The 19,241-nt window shown below is 40.7% G+C and overlaps 1 protein-coding gene across 6 annotated transcripts in view; it reads right to left on the reverse strand.

Moving 5' to 3' along the window:
* Positions 1–519: 519 nt before the first annotated feature.
* Gramd1c (GRAM domain containing 1C) overlaps positions 520–19,241 on the reverse strand; it is a 96,229-nt gene continuing 77,507 nt past the window's right edge. For 5 of the 6 annotated variants that reach the window (XM_048422416.3, XM_048422418.3, XM_048422417.3 and 2 more), the window contains 9 exons: positions 18,367–18,504; positions 12,286–12,404; positions 11,186–11,328; positions 9,964–10,067; positions 8,299–8,475; positions 7,093–7,150; positions 4,298–4,408; positions 3,916–4,021; positions 520–2,419 (listed from right to left, as the gene is read on the reverse strand). In XM_048422416.3, the coding sequence (XP_048278373.3) occupies positions 2,339–2,419; positions 3,916–4,021; positions 4,298–4,408; positions 7,093–7,150; positions 8,299–8,475; positions 9,964–10,067; positions 11,186–11,328; positions 12,286–12,404; positions 18,367–18,504 (1,037 nt within the window). In that variant the 3' untranslated portion in view covers positions 520–2,338. Of the gene's footprint in view, positions 2,420–3,915; positions 4,022–4,297; positions 4,409–7,092; positions 7,151–8,298; positions 8,476–9,963; positions 10,068–11,185; positions 11,329–12,285; positions 12,405–18,366; positions 18,505–19,066; positions 19,199–19,241 lie in introns of those variants that run through there. The other variant, XM_085685596.2, reaches the window with a different exon arrangement.

Here is a 19,241-nt window from a genome sequence, read left to right on the forward strand (position 1 = left end):
TCGGCGCGCGCTTCCGGGTGCCCCGCCCCCGGCGCCGGGATCCCGCCGCCCGCACGTGCGCCGCCTGCCCACGAGGCCCCTCCCCCGCCGCGCTCCCGGCCATCCCGCACCTGCGCCGGGCCCTCGGGGTGCTGCGGGGCGAAGGGACAGGACTCAGGCTTTTGCGCTCTGCGGGAGTTGGCCGGCCACCAACCGTCCTCCCGCGCCCGCAACAGGCGTTGGGTTCGATCTGCGCCGCCGTGTTCTGGGGTACCACCCCAGTAGTCGCCCACCTTCCCTTCAGGCCAGCTGCTGCTCCCAAGTCCAGGCTTATCCAACTTGCTCGGGCTCTTGAGTCCTGGAAGTTGGGTCTGCATTCCAGTCAGGCCTCTCTGGTACTTTTGCTTCAGTAATGTACATATTTGCATTGAAATTGCCCAGAGAGTCCTCTCTGGGTTTTATAGCTGCACAAATCTGTGAGAACTGTGGGCCTACCTCAGGCTTTCTAGGTTTGGTTTTTAAGCAGAAGCAGAAGAAAAATTACAACTTACATATTTTGGGTTTTATTGAAGTCAGACTACATAACATTCAGATTTTATTAAGTCTGCATACATATTTTAGTCTTTTATCTACAAAGCAACGTTGGTAATCTTTTGAGGTATATTATAAAGTAGTTTGAGGGAAACCACAAAAAACATTCACTTCGACGGTTAACAGTTTTCTAAATTTAACCATTTCAGATTTCTAATCCAGTCACTCCTGCTCTCGACTAGATACTTTATATGTCTTTAACAAAAGCAAACAAAATGAACAGGAATTACTGCTGCACCCCCTCCAGGTAAATTAGTTGGGGTTCATCCAGAGAAACCCACTTCCCTCCAGTCAGTATTTTCTTTCCTTACAGGCCTCTCAAAAACTTTTGTCAGCAATGCCATTTGACTTTGGTGACATATTGCACTAAAGGTAATGGTTGTTCAAATAATAAGAATATATGCCAGGCAGTGGAGGCTTACACCTTTAATCCCAGAACTCAGGAGGCAGAGGCAGGTAGATCTCTGTGAGTTCGAGGCCAGCCTGGTCTACAATAGTGAGTTCTAGGACAGCCAGAGCTGTTGAGAAGCCATGACTTAAATATATATATATATATATATATATATATGTGTGTGTGTGTGTGTGTGTGTGTGTGTGTGTGTGTGTGTGTGTGTGTGTACTGTGTGTGCTTGTTCCAAAGAAAGCCCTCTAGAGAACAAAACAATATGTCCTGGACTTTTTCTAAATCCTGGGGGTCAGAGCTGATGTCAGGTCACAGCGTCCTGATTTTTACAAACCACTTGTGCTGAGGCAAATGCCTGAGCAGCTTTCCTGAAATCCCGAGTTTGTGCCTCTTAACTTCAGCCAGTGTGCAAGGACCCCACAGCCTTTATTGTAGCCCAGCACGTAACTTGCCAATGACACAACCTACCCACATGTGTAGAGAATGAAAGTATACAGCAGCTACTGAAAAAGAATGGATTATTTCCAACCAGGTGGGTCACTTCCATCATGGGGCACTGCTAGGCTGAATCTAAGCATAGTTCATGGATTCATTTGCTCTTTCATGAAATGCCCAGATTTTATCATAATCTTCTGGCTTCTAAAACTAAAAATAGCTCACTCTGAGGTATCCCACACCTCACCTCAGGTACATATAAGATTGTGTGTGTGTGTGTGTGTGTGTGTGTGTGTGTGTGTGTGTGCGCGCGCGCGCGCGTATTCCTTCATTAAGATACAACATGGCCCATGAATCTTTCAGACAACACAGAGTTTCAAAGGGTTTGACCACTGACCCTGCATGCCAAATCAATGAAGAGACTGTAGTATTTAAAGATACAAACTTGGAATGTATGTGCCTTAAAAAATGTTCCTTTAAGGAGAGAAACGATTAAGGGGTTTCTTCTGTAGCTTTTTGGGCTCTTAAACTCAGTGATGAACACAAAACACAGACCCCGGGGCACACAGGGACTCTGCTAACAGATAAATTTAAAAGGTCAAGTTACAAGCCTCAGCATAGAAAAAATGCCACCGTGCCCAGGGTGTCTCCCTTCCCTTTTGTGTCACAGAATTTCAATTCCAAAATATATTTCATGGTTCACTGGAGAAATTCACAGCTTAAAAATATCTATAAGAAGTGAAAAGATAGAGTCTTAAGGCTATTGGAGAGCAATCACTTGGTAAATGTTATTTAAATAAGGCTTTCCTAGTAGAAATCCAGAAATAAAAATATCAGAAATGTTCTTGTGACAGTGACAGTCTTCATCCTCAGCTCCCTTCCAGCTGTTGTTGTCTCTAGCTCCAGGTATCCGATTTCTGCAGCTAGGCGCTAGCTCTCCACAGCCGCCCCAGTCTTGTTCTTGTTAAGTAAATCGAAGGTCTTCTGAAGCATAACGAGTGAGCTCTTCAGCTGCAAACAGAATGACCAAAAATCAGACTGCAATGTTTACTGGCTACTTTACTCCAAAGGTTTTTTTTCTTTACGTTGATGCTCAAATAGAACATTGATTATCCAGTACCTGATTCTGCCGCATGAACAGGTGCCAGAGGGTCTCGTTGGGAGTATTTGCTTTTACTGTTTTGGCTCTTTTTGGAATGACTTTTGGGGGGGTCCTGCCACCCAGCTCCCAAATAAATCCTACACAGAGGCTTAGCCCTAGTTTTGAGTGCCCGACCTTAACTTGACTTGTTTCTTGCCAGTTTTTCTTAAATTATCCCCGGCTACGTTTTGCCTCTGGGCTTTTTCCTTTTCTTCTTTGTATCTTATTTTTACTCTTACTGCATGGCTGCCTGTGTGGCTGGCCCCGATGTCCTCCTCCTCCTTGTGCCTTCTTTCTTCCCAGGTGTTTCCTCCTATTCATATTCTGTGCCTGCTAACCCCACCTACCCTTTCTCCTGCTTCTCTATCGGCCATTCATCTCTTTATTAAACCCTCGGGTGTTTTAGACAGGCAAAGAATCAGAGCTTCACAGAGTCAAACAAATGCATCATAAACGAAAGTAACACACCTTAAAATAATTTTCCATAACAAGAGGGTTGCACTTTCCAGAAAGTCTGTCTGTCTATCTAAAGGGAATGCCTTGGTTTCTTAGAGGTTTCTTTTTCTTTTTTTTTTCAGAATAGAATTGGATATTTATTAGTTGAATTATGGAGGGGAAGGCAGAAGGGGAGAAGGGGTGTAAGAGAGGAGAGAGAGAGAAAGAGAGAGAGAGAGAGAGAGAAAGGGAGAGAGAGGGAAGAGAGAGAAAGGGAGAGAGAGGGAAGAGAGAGAGGGAAGAGAGAGAAGAGGACAGAGCAAAATCTTAGAGGTTTCTTAAGGCTCAGTGGTCTCTTCACACTCCCCTGGACACCTCGAGCCCTCCGGCTAAGCAATCTAGCATCCTCTCCACAGTCCTAAAACTTCCCTATACTACCAATTCCGTAGAAGTTTCCCTAAGACCCCGTCTCTGAACTCTGGGATTACTATCCTACCTCAGATCTCTATCCTACTTTTAAAAACAGATTTGAAAACCTATTGGACAATTGACTTCTCTGACAAAATTGAAAGCAGCATGAGACCAAGAAACATATCTTATTCCTTACTGTATTCGCTCATGTGTTCATTCAACAAACCCGGCGGATCTGTTTCATGCTGGGCACAATGCTAAGTGTGGAGTGCATAATGCTGAGCCAAAATATTCCTAGACCTAGCCATGAAGAGCACGGGGGTTCCAGCATAGCACAGTTTATAGATGGGGTTACTGGAGAGAGAGGGAGGTTCCTCTTCTTTACAAGGCATGGTCAGCCACCAAGAGGAAAGTATGAGAGAGAAGTGAGAATGAAGAGGCAGGAGGGGAGAGTTACTAAGCAACTGCAGAGAAGGTCCATCTAAAGACAGCCCAGCTGAGGACCTGCCCATTCACGCACCTGTTCCAACATCACTATGGAATCTTGGAGCACTCCTTTTAAACGGTGAGCCTGATCTTTGTTCTTTTGAATATTTTCTGTTCTTGAGAACCTATCAGAGACTAAACTGGAAGAGAAAAAAATTCTAAAAATCATGAAAACAGCTGCTGACCTTATTTATAGAAATTATTGTGCCCCGTGGATTGCAAACAAAACACATCAAACCCTGCCACCACCACAAAAAAATTAAAAGTTACTTTTATTTTACTGCAAAAAATAAAAAGTAAAATAAAACTAAGCACGTATGACTATAAGATATAGCAGACCAGAATTTCTAAAATTAAATTTCCGGTGACAAAGAAACAGGTGGTGACAACAGGCAGGGCTGGGGTGGGAAACTTACTTTAAAGATCTCTCTTCGTGGAAGTGAAGCCGGTAGAAGGACTGAGCGGCGTGTTCTATCTTTGACAACTTCAGAAACAGCGTCACATTCAGCAGAACTAGCAACAGCAAACTGCAGAACAAATGACAGCTCGTTAGCCTGCACTGAGCTGCAGGGGGAGCCCGGCACCCAGGTGGTGGAGGCAGGAGGCTCTACTGTGATTCAAGACCACAAGACAACCTGGGCTACAAAGCCAGACCCAGCCTTCTCCTCCACCTCCCCAAATGAAGAAAATAAACAATATATGTGCCAAAGCTCCCAACTATATGTGATCTAGGCGATTTTCTAGTTATTTGAATATATTGTCCCCACTTCGTTATGTAAAATAATTATCTTCAAGTATTACATGGACATCAAAGCTAGTGATGGGAAATGACTAGAGTGATGAGAACAGCCCTTCAAGAATCTCAGCTCACAGGTCGCCTCTGACCCCCGTCCTCTCTTCTCTGCTGGAACCCAGCCAGTGCTGCGCAGCGATGGGTTTAAAATCTACCAGGTAAGCTTTCAGGGTCTATTTTTGGGTTATGTTGGCTTAAGCAATTACACACCCATAATACTGCATTTTAGAAGTGAAATGAAGATCAATATGCTGCTGATTTTAGAAACATCACAATGTTATCTTTTATTTCCAGTAGAAGCACAAATGTGCATATATATGTATATATACATATATGCATGTGTGCTGAATATATATGCATATTCAGCAAGTACATATATGTGTGTATATATATATATATACATTCAGCAAGACTTTCTTCTTGTTAATCTTGAATAAAGGAAGTACCAGATAAATCCTAATATATATTAATAATGATAAATATAAAATTTTACATGCAAATGTAATGTTTTGTTTTTAACAGCAGACTTTCAAATTAATACAGACCTCATTACACATGTATATAAACTGGCAAGTAGTATCATATGTCTTTACTTATTTTGTTTTGTTTAAAAGATTTATGTGCCTCAAATTGGACATATTGGGTCTGAGGGTATAGGTCAGTGGTAGAGTGCTTATGTAGCATGAACAGAACCCTGGGTTTGATTCCAGGAAGCACAGAAAATTAAAAAGTATATAGATACATATGGTGTGTGAAAAACTAAAAGTAATAAGAGAATCAAATCTGTGAAATTATCATGGCACTGAAGAGTTGTATATGTACACACACATACATATTTTCAGATGTGAATATAAATGCATTTTCTACAAAGTAATATAATGGTATTTTTCATTCAAAAATAAACTGATTTAATTAGAATCTGAAAACCTTTCCTAAAACTCAAAGGGAAATCTGAGAGCAGTGGTGTATGCAGGTTATCCCAGCATAAGGAGGCTGAGGCAGGAGGATCATGAGATAGTTCAAGGCTAGCATAGACTTCATAGTAACGAAAAACACACTAATGAGGATAACAAAATATTTCATGCTTGTTCTGAGATCTGTAGTAAGGAAAACAGCTAAGTGCCTCATTTCAAAAGTTATCACCCAGTCTGTCACTGAGTCGAACCATTTATACCATCAAGGGACTCCCCCAAGGTCCCCATGCAGCCATGTACAGTTAGAGCTCTTAGGTGTAACTTCATGGGTAGGCGCCTATAGTGCACCCCAAAGTTCTGACTAATTGCCTAGTATTTTTCATGCTGTGATGCTTAGATCATGCATATCTAGGGTGTGTGCTTTAAAATTCATCCCCAGCTGCTCGCCCAGGGGTTTGGTGTCCAGCACCCACATGGTTGCTCACAGCTCCTTGTTACTCCAGGCCCAGGGGATCCAGCACCCTCTTCTGCCCTCCTTAGTCACCAAGCATGCATGTGATGCACAGAAAGACATGCAGGCAAACACCCATACACATAAACATAAATTTTAAAAAATTGTCAAATGTTTTAAAAACTCCTGATCATTATTCAAAGTCTACTGAATCGATCTTTGAAATCAGGGCTGAAAATCTGCATTTTAGCCCACTCCTAACTAATTCCTATTCACATAAACATGGGAACCACTGACCTAGTTAAGCAAAGTAGAAGGATTTTATGGGAATATGACCAACATGTATTTTCTTTAAGTTTAAATTTATGGGAAGTATGGAACTTCCCATAAAAACCCACAGAGTTCATAGAAATGAGTCAAATTGTTTTTTAAAAAATGTTTAGTGTATATTTTATATTCCCTTAAATTTTATAATTCTGAAAAATCATACATCAAAAGCTATCACACTGAAACCTGTAAGACTGTTTCTATGAGTCAGCAACAGTCAATAGTGACGATTTCTACCCAGTAAAACACAAACACAGGGGTTGTTGAGATGACACAGTGGTTAAAGGCACTGACTGCTCTCTCGAGCACCAGGGTTTGGTTCCCAGCACCCACAGAACAGCTCACAACTGTCTGTAGCTCCAGTTCCAAGGGATCCATGCCCTCTTCTGCCCTCCAAAGGCACTGCACACACAGACACAGAGGGGAAGCACTAATAGACATGAAATAAGAATAAATCCTTTTAAAAAAAAACCCAACAAATCCCTTCCAATTCTTTCAGGAACTATTTAAAAACAAATAGAGATATAAACCAAGTAATGAGCTGGAGAGACAGCTTCGAGGTTAAGAGCACTGACTGCTCTTCCGGAGGTCCTGAGTTCAATTCCCAGCAACCATCTGTAATGAGATCTGGTGCCCTCTTCTGAAATGCAAACATACATACAGGCATAACACTGTGTGTATAATGAAAAAATTTTAAAAAACCAAGTAAGTACAATGCATACTCACAAAACGCTCATCCCCACAATCAGAGCGGTGTCGCAGCTGCCCATGGTCTTCCTCTTTCCTGCGGGTGAAAGTGAGAGCGAGAACTGTGAACGCTGCTGAAAGTTAATAATCATCCAAAATTAACCTGAGAAAAATACGTCATTTGTAAAGACAAAATGATTTAAGGTGAAGTCTCTGCACTTTTTATTTTTTAGACTCGTGACACCTGGGTAAAATGAGAAACAAACCTGAAAGGAGATAAGCCATGGCAATTCTTCAAATTTGAGACATGTTACAAATTAATTTACTATGAAATTAAATAATACATAACACATGATGTGCTGCTAAGAACATAGAGCTAATCTAATAGAGAACGTTATTCTCCTTTAAAAAAAAAATGACCAATCACGGTGACCCAAAAATATATGCTTCAAAATTAAAAAGCTATTGATCTTAATCAGTGGCTAGACACAGTTACACAAAGTTAAAAGTCTAATGGGGACATGGTAGTGTAAGGGGATCAGAGGGGCTGACAGCTTTGGAGCTGTGGAAGGGGTAACAGTAATAGGAAAGGGTCTGCGGAACCGAAAGTCACCTTCCACCTCTGCGGTGTGCCTAGGCTAGCCCTGACAGTACACTCAGTTAAACACCAGGTATCTGTACGTGTTAGGCAGGAAATAAACAAGTAAGCTGCCCAGAGCTTGGATTTAGTGAGTCACTGGTGACAGTAGCCAGCTGGACAGCTCAGACAGCTGAAGGGACAGCTCTAAGCAGCCCCAACCAACTGCTGTTCTGAAGGGATTTGGTAGAGTGCCATCAGACTTGAGATCTTATTTAAATATCTTTTTTTTTCCCTTTATGAGGCAGCACTTCAGTGTGTAATTCTGGCTGTCCTGGAACTCACGAGGTAGACCAGCTGGCCTCAAGCTCACCGAGATCTGCCTGCCTCTATCTGAGTGCTGGACTAAAGGCATGTACCAGTACAGTCAGCCTGAAACTTTTAAATGCTCTGTGAACCAAACAAAATGCTCTACTGGCCATAAGTCTGCCATGTCCCAACTGCTCCTTTAGGCTTCTAGGTAGCTGTTATTAAGAAACTCGGAGTATAATAAATATTATCCAAAAGGAGAGGAAGGTAGACTTCCTTAAATGACATTCTTCATAAACAAGAAGCACCTAGTGCACCTTAAGGCTAAAATCTTTTGTCCGTTTAACAAAAACAGATACCTGTAACATCCCCTTTGGCCTCGAAGCCCACATCTATAGAAGAACGCTGGGAGGGCAGCTTAGGAACTGTTTCTACCGTTCGATTCAAGGTCCGCCTTCTCCGTCGTAGGCTACTGAGTTTTCCAGGGTCTTCGATGGATTGATTTAGCACAGACTCTTCCATTAATAAATCTGATTCTAAGATGAAAATTTTAAAACAGTAGGATAAGGAGGAAGCCTTCTCATCTATAGGATCTAGGGTGTGTGTGTGTGTGTGTGTGTGCGTGTGTGTGTGTGTGCATGTGTGTGTGTGTGCGTGTGTGTGTGTGCATGTGTGTGTGTGCGTGTGTGTGTGTGCGTGTGTGTGTGTGCGTGCGTGTGTGTGTGTGTGTGCGCGTGTGTGTGTGTGCGTGTGCGCGTGTCCACGCATGTGTGCATGTACAGGTTTGCTTATTTGAGCCTTGATAATCTTTTCTAATCATATGTTAGGTTCTACAGACTAGATTCAAACTTTATTCTTAATTAAAAGCTTTGGAGACTACAATGACCCTATAATAAGGCTTCATTATTCTAGGAAGAATGTTTATCAATAAATGATGGGATCATCAGTGGAAACTCGCTACGTGCTATATTAAATATTAACATAATGGCTTCAGTTATGGAAACAACAGCTCCACATACTTCCATGAGATCATTAGAAAGTGTTCCAAAATAGAGCCCAGTGTTTCCTAACCCTAAAGCGAAGAGAAACATGTAGACGCTCTAAGGTTTGCAAAGAAACATTCTGGCAAGGGGAATCTTCAAACAACCTAAAAATCCCAATTTTTTTTTGTCATTTATTTCAACCCTTTCCTTTCTCAGTTTTTCATCCAAATCTCATTATCCAATAGTCAAGCTAATGTTTAAGCTTCATTTTCTCTGTTGCTAATGAGAAGTTTAATAACAAAACAGTCAAAGGGGAAAGAGCTATAGGACAAATGACCAACAAAATAAACCATGCAGCCTAAGTCGCTCAAGCTGATTGACCTCAGCTTTTCCTTTAGTAAAATTAATTATGTTCACATATATGTGGCATTCCCTCATGTATTTAGTAAGAATATCCCAGCACAACAGCCACATTGCTTCTCACAGTCATCTGCCAGTACCCACCTCCACCAAATCCATATAAACACAGTGCCATTGCCAAGTGGGCCTACCTAAGCTCAGAAAAGCCGTGGCCAAGAAGGCAGGTGTGGGCCTGGGGCTCTGCAGACATGAGAGAGGGTGAGTGACTCCATCACTAATTTTGTAATCCCAAACTGTGGTCAGCCTCCCGCCTCCTTGCAAAGGCAAGCAGTGTGTGATCTTGGACAAGTCACTTAACCCTACTTTGGTTTCCTCTGTAGTCAAATGGGAAACACCAATCATAGCTACACCTCACAGGGATGTTGTGAGTAGGAAATGTTCACACTATGATATATATTTTAATTTTATGACGGGCATAAAATAAACATTAAATAAGCATTGTTAGCAACAATAACTGAAAATTTAAAATCCCACATTGACAGAACAAGTGAGGAGCGGAAGCCACATCCGTGAGCATCATTCCAGCATCATCACTTGGCCCCGACGTGTCCTAATGAAGAACAACACATTTGCTAGTAAATGTGACCTGGATACAAACAGATGCAGCAAAACTTTACAGACCGAGCTGTTTGAAATAGCTCTCCAGTGAACTCCAGGAATTCTTCTCAATTAAAGACTTGATAATGCCCCATGGTTGTTTCTTGTATCTCACGTCTGTGGAAACTCTAATAGGATAAGAAGAGACAGACTTTAGCCAGCAGAAGAGACCAGGTGAGTTCAGGGGAGTATGGCCATAGACTACTTTAGCCACACCACTGCAATGAAACATAAGGTTACATTCTGTGGAGAGCCAAATGAATGGAACATCATTACTATTATAAAATAAAATGTGTTCTTCTTTTAAAACCATTGTGAGCTGCTACTAACCTCATCAAATTATAATTTCTACCCTCACAGAAATAGCAATGAAGGCTTCAATAAATGCTAAGAAATTAAGTTGGCAGTAATGGCATATGTCTTTAATCCCAGCACTTGAGAGGCAGAAGTAGGTGGATCTCTATGAGTTTGAGACCAGCCAAGTCTATAGAGCAAGTTCCAGGATAGCCAGGGCCACACAGAGAAACCCTGCCTTGAAACACAAAAAGAAAGGAAGGAAGGAGAGAGGGATGGGGGGGGAGAGAGAGAGAGAGAGAGAAGAAAGAGAGAGGATGAGGAGGAAGAGGAAAAGGAAGAGGAAGAGGAAGAAGAAGAAGAAGAAGAAGAAGAAGAAGAAGAAGAAGAAGAAGAAGAAGAAGAGATGATGAAGAAGAAGAAGAGATGAAAAGGGAGAGAGAGAGAGAGAGAGAGAGAGAGAGAGAGAGAATTGAATAAATTTCTAAATGCCTGGCCTGGGGAAGGGGCATCAGATCTCTAGTGAGCACACACTAACTGGAAATAGTTCTATTCCTTAACTCCGAGCAAAGCCTGAGACAGCCACTGCTCATCAAGGCCGCAGCATTCCTTACTGCCCACTGCAGCTGAGTCCCTTTCTGCTCACCACGCCTTCCCTTGGAATTCCTGGCCCCTGTGACCCTTAGACTTGGCCATGTAACTTGTGGCCAGTTCTATGGTTTTTTTCTTCCTGTGGCAACTGAAGAACAATTGTTCTAGACTGTGTAGCCCCAGAATCTCAAAGCCTTTATCAGTTTCAGTCTTAGTGAGGACATCTACTCTTCTCCTGATCACTGCTGGACACGTTAATTAGGCGAGAAGTAAAGTTTTGTTGTGCTTGACTAAGAATTCGGGGCTAATGTTACGCAGCATACTGTAGACTACTTTAAAACATACACTTGCAATTGCTCACCTCAGCCTGCATCTCTGCTTTGCAGATCGGACGATACAGTATCTATTCAACGTATAGAAGTAGTCGTGGTAGGGAACGTCATGTGTCAGGACTTCTGAATCTACTAAATAAAATTGTGCTTCCCGGCTTTCCTTATACAGTGTCTGCCAAAATAAGATGCAAATGCATATTTTCAATATTTTTATGTTCTCAGCTATTTATAACATATATACTGAAGTTCCTTCTCACAAATACGAAAGACATCAAAAATCTTAATGACAAGCTAGGACAGAATGAGAAATAAATTGCAGAGTCTTTCTGTGGTTTTTGGTTATAATGAATTTTAAGTTAAAAATTAAATTGACAATTCAAAATTAATTGAATAATACAAGGGTCACAACTCCCACATTCACTGAAGTTTAACAGAACCAAATGTTAACAGAGGGGGAAAAAGCAAATAAATGGAGCAACTAGACCAAACATCACTTTCCCTGGACAGGACATGGGGAACTGTCGGGCGAACCTCTCTCATTTTAACCATTCTTCCACCTGTCCTTGAAGGAGGAAGGACTGACTGCTAAACTTACGAAAGATTCTCCTATGCCAAAAGACTGATCTCTTCCTATATCTGTGACAATCCTTTAAAATGGTATGAAGAATAGGAAGTCACATTCTCTTTGCCCTGAGAAGACTACCAGCTTGTACTTAGTTTTTAAAACTCCTATGCTTTCCCATGTGTCAGTGCAGCTACCTAGCTCTTTGGCTTCCTCCCTGACATGATCCTATAAATTAGATTTTAGAAGTGTTTGTTTTAAAATCTTCTATTATGGTCAAGTGGTAGTGGCCCACGCCTTCTATCCCAGCCCGCGGGAGGCAGAAGCAGGTGGGTCTCTGTGAGTTCATGGCAAGCCTGGCCTACCTAGCACGTTCTAGGCAGGTGGTCTATTGAGCAGGGGTGGGGGGGTGAGCTTTCTCGGCTCTGAAGCCCTTTCCAACCTGTGACAGTTCATCACCGCGTGCCAGGTGGCGAGTGAAAGTGTCTCAGAAACTGTTGCCTGTGACAGGCAACATCTCTCCTGCTGCAGGTGTGACCCCTCCAGAACCCTAAGAGAGTCGCTTACCTGCTTCTCCGTGGCAGCAGTGCATTTCCCCGTAAGTGGATTACTGAGGACTATAGTGTAGGTCATGGTTCTCAGCTGATCGCCTCCAGACTCAACTGTCCAGGGCGTAGATACCACATCTAATCAGAGCAAACAGAGAGACTTTTAAGTTGAACCCAGGGTGCAGTTGGAGAATTATATAAATGTTGGCAAGCAGTATCGTCCAAGTTTAACAACCACATTAGAAAAGGAAGAGTCGACCATTCAGGATATGCTATAAATATAACAGGTTTGGGTGCTGTGGGACAATGGTCTTGTACTTTGTAAAAATTTGTCAGTTGTGTTATTTTAATAAAATGCTGATTGGCCAGTAGCCAGGCAGGAAGTATAGGCGGGGCGACCAGGCAGGAAGTATAGATGGGCCAACCAGGCCAGGAGAATTCTGGGAAGAGGAAAGGTTCAGTCTAAAGTTGTTATCCAGACACATAGGAAGCAAGATGAAAAGGCTTCGCTGATAAAAGATACCAAGCCACATGGCTAACACAGACAAGAATTATGGGCTATTTTAAGATGTAAGAATTAGTTAATAAAAAGCATGAGCTAATAAGCCAACCAGTTTTAATTAATGTAGACCTCTGTATGTTTCTTTGGGACTGAATGGCTTGGGACCAGGCAGGACAGAAACTTCTGTCAACATTTAGGCATTCATTCAAAAACATATGTACACTAAAGCAAAGAAAACTAGCCTACAATTCACAATCCCAGAGAACCTAGACAACAACGAGGATACTAAGAAATATATGGATCTAATCTACATGGGAAATAGAAAAAAGACAAGATCTCCTGAGTAAATTGGGAGCATAGGAACCATGGGAGAGGGTTGAAAGGAAGGGGAAAGGAAGGGAAAAGAGCAGAAAAAATGTATAGCTAAATAAAATCAATAATAAAAAAGAAGGCATTTCTTCTTTTAAAAATGTACACTTAATTTTAAAGAACTTTTTCAGATTATCTGGTCATATATCAGCCTACTTCAAGAAAACACAAATAATCTACTGCTAATCAGAAATAGGTTCAGAAGTGATCATTGAATCCTGTTATTAAAAGTCATACTATTGATAAAGCAACCATCAAGATCTATTTTCCCATGCATGTTACACTTGGATCTTTAGCACACAACCAACAACGCCTACCAAATCATTATTTGCCAGAATATCCTCTGATTAGCATCATATTGGAAGAGACAGTCCTCAATACTGAACTAAAGTTCTTTATCAGATAAAACATCAAGAATGAAATTTTGGGCTGGAGAGATGGCTCAGAGGTTAAGAGCACTGACTGTTCTTCCAGAGGTCCTGAGCTCAATTCCCAACAACCACACGGTGGCTCACAACCACCTGTGATGAGATTCATTGCCCCTTTCTGGTGTGCAGTCAAACATGCAGACAGAATACTGTATACAAAATAAATAAATGAATAAATAAATCTTGAAAAAAAGGAATGATATTATAAGAAAAGAGCAACAGAGAAAAGAATACATTGTCATTTTATGGAGCTAATGTAAAAAATGAAAAAGACAGAAATTGCTGAATACTTTAAGAATCATTTGTTTTTGATAAACACAAACAATTTAAATTGGTGAAACTTCACACCCATCAGGGTGGCTATGATGTAATACTAGAAGTAAGGAGTGTTGATGACACTGTGGCAGCAGTCTCTATGCACTGCTAGTCGGACTATAAAATGGTACAGTTATAGAATACAGAATGGCTGAGTTTCCAAAAAAAGATAAAGTTATCCTTGGATGTAACAGTCTGCCTCTAGACAACTAATATACAGCGAGCAGAATTCAAAGTGAGGACTTCAGTAGGTATCTGCATATTAATGGTCAGAGCAGTGTTTCTTTCAGAGTAGCTAAAAGTTATAAGCACAAAGTGTCACTAATGGATGGATGAACACACAGAATACGGTATTATATATGCATACATAGAATATAATTCTGCCTTTAAAAGAGGTAGAATTCTGCTACATGTCCCCTCATGGATGGATGGATTTGAAGACATAATGTTATGTGTAAAACTTCTCAGTAAAAGGCAAATGTTAGAGACTTTCATTTATATGAAGTAGCCTGGGTAGTTAGTTAAATTCACAAATATAAAAGATGGAACAGGGGTTCCTCGAGAACTGGAGAGAGACAAATGGAGAGTTGTTGTTATGGGTTCAGAGTTAACATTTGGGCTGATGAGAAAAGTCTGGAGCTGAGTGGTGATGGTCACACAGTGAATTAGGGAATGCCTCTGAACTGCGTGCTGAGAAACAGCAAGCTTCGTATCGTGTGTGTTTCCCCACAGCTTTAAAATCTGAGCCCAGGGAAGGGAAATATGGATGGTATTATACTAGTCATGCAGCGTCTCTGAAGGTTTACATTATCTAAATGAAAAATATTTTAAATTGACTTTTTAATTAGAATGATGCTATGCAACTGTAAATAGAAATTAAAGAGACTGCCAATTTAAAAGTTTCTTATTAAAATAAATTAGATCTATGAGGCTGGTGAGATGGCTCAGAAGATATTTTTTCGCCATGATAAAATACCATGACCCAATGCCCCCAGTAACATACTTCTGCAGCACCGCCTAAAAACGACAGCCTCTGCAAACAGCGCCACCAACTGGAGACCAGGTATTCAAATGCCAGTGGGGGACATTTCTCATTCAAACCATTACAACAGGTAAAGGTACTTGGCATCAACCCTGCTAACCCAAGTTTGATTTTCTGAACCCCCGTGGTGGAAAGAGAAAACTGTCTCCTACAAGTTGTCCTCTGACCTACACACACACACACACACACACACACACACACATTGTGAAAAGCTAGAAGAAAAAGAAAGACAACTTTAATTACCAGGTAGCAGGTTCTAAGAATAACTATGGATTTTAGTGACGAGCAAATTATCCATAGAAAAGCCTCTTGACTCATTCCAGGACTACCTTGTAGTGTGCCTATAACTACCAGACTCTGAGGAAGCTGGAAGCCTTTGATTCCAAAGATATTCATGACACCAGAGAGTGGACATAGTCATCCATGATGAAGCCAGATAACACTAGACAACAAACGCAGTTGGGCTTCAAGAAGCACACTCTGCTCCATACCAACTTTACTGACCAGTGGTGCTCCCTGATCAAAAAGAGGGCAGCATCCCAGCAACAGTCATTGCTTAGCAACTACAGGATGAGCCATTCCTGACTCTTCACAAGTATCAAGTTCTCTAGACAGAAATGAATAGTAAAGTACAAAATGGATTCAAAAGAAATACAGTTAAGTTAAATATGAGCCAGTGGGCAGTTAAGTTAAATATGACTTATACCTCCTAGACATTCCATGTTTTTAATGGAAAATAGAAAATATATTCTCAAAGTCATGAAACGCAGGATATAATCTCTAAGTTCCATATCAACAGAATCCCTGTGCTACTCTACTGTGAATAAGAGCATTCATTTTTGGTCCTGGATTCTCTATCATTGATCTTACCTATGAATATGTACTTGTGCTTTTGTGAAAGATTCAAATAACCTAATGGTTAACAAAAATCCTTAGGTTATAGAATTGATTCGCTGACCATGTCAAATGGCTTACCTTGTACAAATGTCTACTGCTATGGTGTTCTAATTTTATATAGTTGACTCGTAGCATTAAAAAAAATTTGGAACAATTGATATAAATTCTTTTTTAAACTTACTATAAACTTATTTGACCTATTTAATGAAGTAGAACTTTTATCACATGAGCAGTAAAATTCTGCTAAAAATTTTTATAGCTCTATAAAACTATATCTTTTCATTATATCATAGGTACTGTGATCAAAGGGGCACAGCTCCATCATTTTTACAAAGGAAACACACGGAGACACTATTACTCCAACTAATATATAAAACTTCTTATCTGCATCCGAAAGCAGCCTCCCAGGATTTACCGATCTACCCCTCATCACAGTAACCATGAGCACACTGACTTCCATGTCTCTGTTAAGAAATTACACATCATGTACGCTTTGCATCTAGTTTCTTTTGCTTAATACTGTGTCTGTGAGTCGCACTCACAGGTGTAAGTGGGAATTCTGTGGGAACCCAAAAATGTGAGCCTATTCCACCTTGTCTGAAGGTTAAAAATGTGAGCCTATTCCACCTTGTCTGAAGGTCAAAAAGTCTGAGCTTATTATAGCTCTTTCAAAGTTGCTGACAACAAGTGTGGCTACAAAACAAGATATACTAACCTAGGGTGTGTATATCTTGATATACTGTATATCTAAGATATACTGACCTTGGTGTTCTGGACTGAAGATGGCCCATAGAGGTAGATCTGCCCCACCCTGACCAAAGGTCAAAGAATTCAAGCGTGCTTCTGCTCTTTCTTTTGAAATGGAGGTTTGACTTAGGGAATGGCTGCCTGCAGGATACTTGATCTAGGGTGTGTTCACTACCCTAAACATCTAATGTTTTGCTCAGGAATTAATGGTCTGATGTCTCAAGTATGGAAGCAAGTAACTACTTTGGTTGTCCTTTGTATCGTGTTAAAGCAGTCTTTTACCTTCTCCCCACCCCCTTCTGTGTTGGGGTATAAAAGTGTATGGTAAATAAATGCAGGCAAGTTTCAGCATTCAGGATCCACTGAGTTGGCCTCCCGGTACTATCTTGTGTCTCTGTATTTCTTTCTTATCTCTATTCCTCCCTACCCAACATTTCTAATCCTCATGACCCTACCCTGGAACATACAAATCCTGTGGCTAGGATCGCAGCAGAAGTCACACCAAAAAGCCATTTCATGACAGAGTTACTGTTGTTTTGAATTGGTATATGGAATTCTTTAGTGGAAACTTTAATATAATTTTGTTACTCTATTACTGATGGGTGTTTGAGGTCATAAATGTTGCCATAATCCCAGTAATTGTCGGAGTACACACACCCAATTCTGATGGAAAGACAGAGTGCAGGAATTAAGAGCTGGATTAGACATTACAGGCCATTTGACCAAGGGATTGCTTCAGTGTATATTCCACATGCATCCGGTTGTCACAGAATGGAACCCTTTCCAATAGGGTCCAACTCCACTGAATGGGTACATTGATGAATATCTGCAATTTTTAAAGGGTATAAATCTAACCTTAAGTAGCACTTACCTAATTAAACAATTATATTGTTCACATGAATTTAACTAAACATTTAACTCATAGTTTTAAAATCAACACCTTAGGGGTTGAAGAGATGGCACTTAAGAACAGTTAAAAGCACTGACTGCTCTACAAGAAGACCTGGGTTCAATTCCCAGCACCTTCATGGCAGTTCACAATTGTCTGTAACTTCAGTTCCTAGGCACCGACACCCTCACACTGAAAGACCTGGATAAATCCAGATCCCCCTAGCAGGAATAAATAGAGCCAAAAATCTAAGCAGGGAGGGAAGAATCAGAAATCTAGGATTAGCCGGTTCAGTGTTTCAGGAACTAGCTGAAGATAAAGTTAGATTGTAATCTTGAGAATAATCTTGAGAAACAGGGAGTTTCCCCCTGTGATTTTCATTGGTATTTTTGGGGTACTGTGTTTCAGGAACTAGCTGATTATAATCTTGAATAACCTTGAGGAACAGGGAATTGCCCCCTTGTGATCATCACTGGACCTCCCTACCCCTTTCGGATTACTGGGCTGTGGTTTCTTCCCTTAAAAACCCCTTCTCCCAGCTACTTGGGGTCGAACTCTTCCCCTGCATGGGTTGTTATGAGTCTCAGCCCCAGTGCACTGGTTCCCGTCTTCCCGTCGATTAAACCTCATGTGATTGCAGCAAGGACGGTCTCTCGTGAGTTACTGGGGACAGGGGGGGTCATGTTATCCCAAGACTTGAGTGAGAGTCTCCCCATATCGGGGGTCTTTCAACACAGATATACATGTAGGCAAAATACCAATGCATATAAAATAAAGATAAATTATTTAAAAAATTAATAAAATCAACACCTTAAAATCAAAGTGTATATAATGTCTCCCTCCAAAATCAGTCCCAACCCTCTAAGGATAATCCTCCCCAATTCATTGTTAGGTAAGAAAAGAAGACCAACCTATTATATTTCTAGAATTAGTAAATCTCTGCATAAAGTGTGAGCTAGTGAAGAGCAGTTCAAACATTCTCTCAGCACTGATGTGAAAAACGCGGTTGATATAAAGTCTTCCTTGAAGATCTTTCTCAGGAATATTTTCTAGAAAAACAAAACACAAACCAGAGGAGAAGAAATTAAGGAAAGACAATTTCAATATTTGAGGGAGGATTGTGTTTTATTTTGGTCTTGATACAAAACAGTTTTTAAATGTGATTATCCTGCTTCAGAATAATAAAAATACTACAAATTGGAAGTATATGTGTGTGTATACATATATATGTATATATATAACATAATTATATGTACTTGACTAAATAAGACCACCATCTTCAATTATTAAAATCAAAATACACAGAAATACTTAACTAGAATAATATTGAACTCCTTCTATAAGATACCATGCATATGAATATTTCATATGTGATAAAAGAAATAATAATTATCACAGCCATTTCAAGTCATACCACCAAACACATTCAGTAGATATTAAGTAGTCAGTGATTCTATTTGCTGCGTGCACAAACACATTGGTCCAGTGATCTCACTTGGTTTACTGCTGGCTGCCCCAGACAGGCATCACTATATTCATAGTGTGTTCTGTGGAGGCTCAAAAATGTGACCTATTTCCATGTAGACCAAAGGTCAGAGAGTTTGAACTTACCTCTACTTCCTTCAAGGTTATTGTGCTTCTACCTCAAACAAAGGTCCCACCTAGACATTGAACAGAGAGTTCTGCTCTCTCAAGGTTATTGTCAACAGCAAGAGGTATTTCTGTTGAGGTTGATGCCCAACAGTATTCTCAGTACTCTACATTAAAATGAGAATAACAATTCCTC

The sequence above is a fragment of the Myodes glareolus genome, chromosome 2, assembly GCF_982192425.1.
Source record: "Myodes glareolus chromosome 2, mMyoGla1.1, whole genome shotgun sequence".
NCBI classification, from domain to species: Eukaryota; Metazoa; Chordata; class Mammalia; order Rodentia; family Cricetidae; genus Myodes; species Myodes glareolus.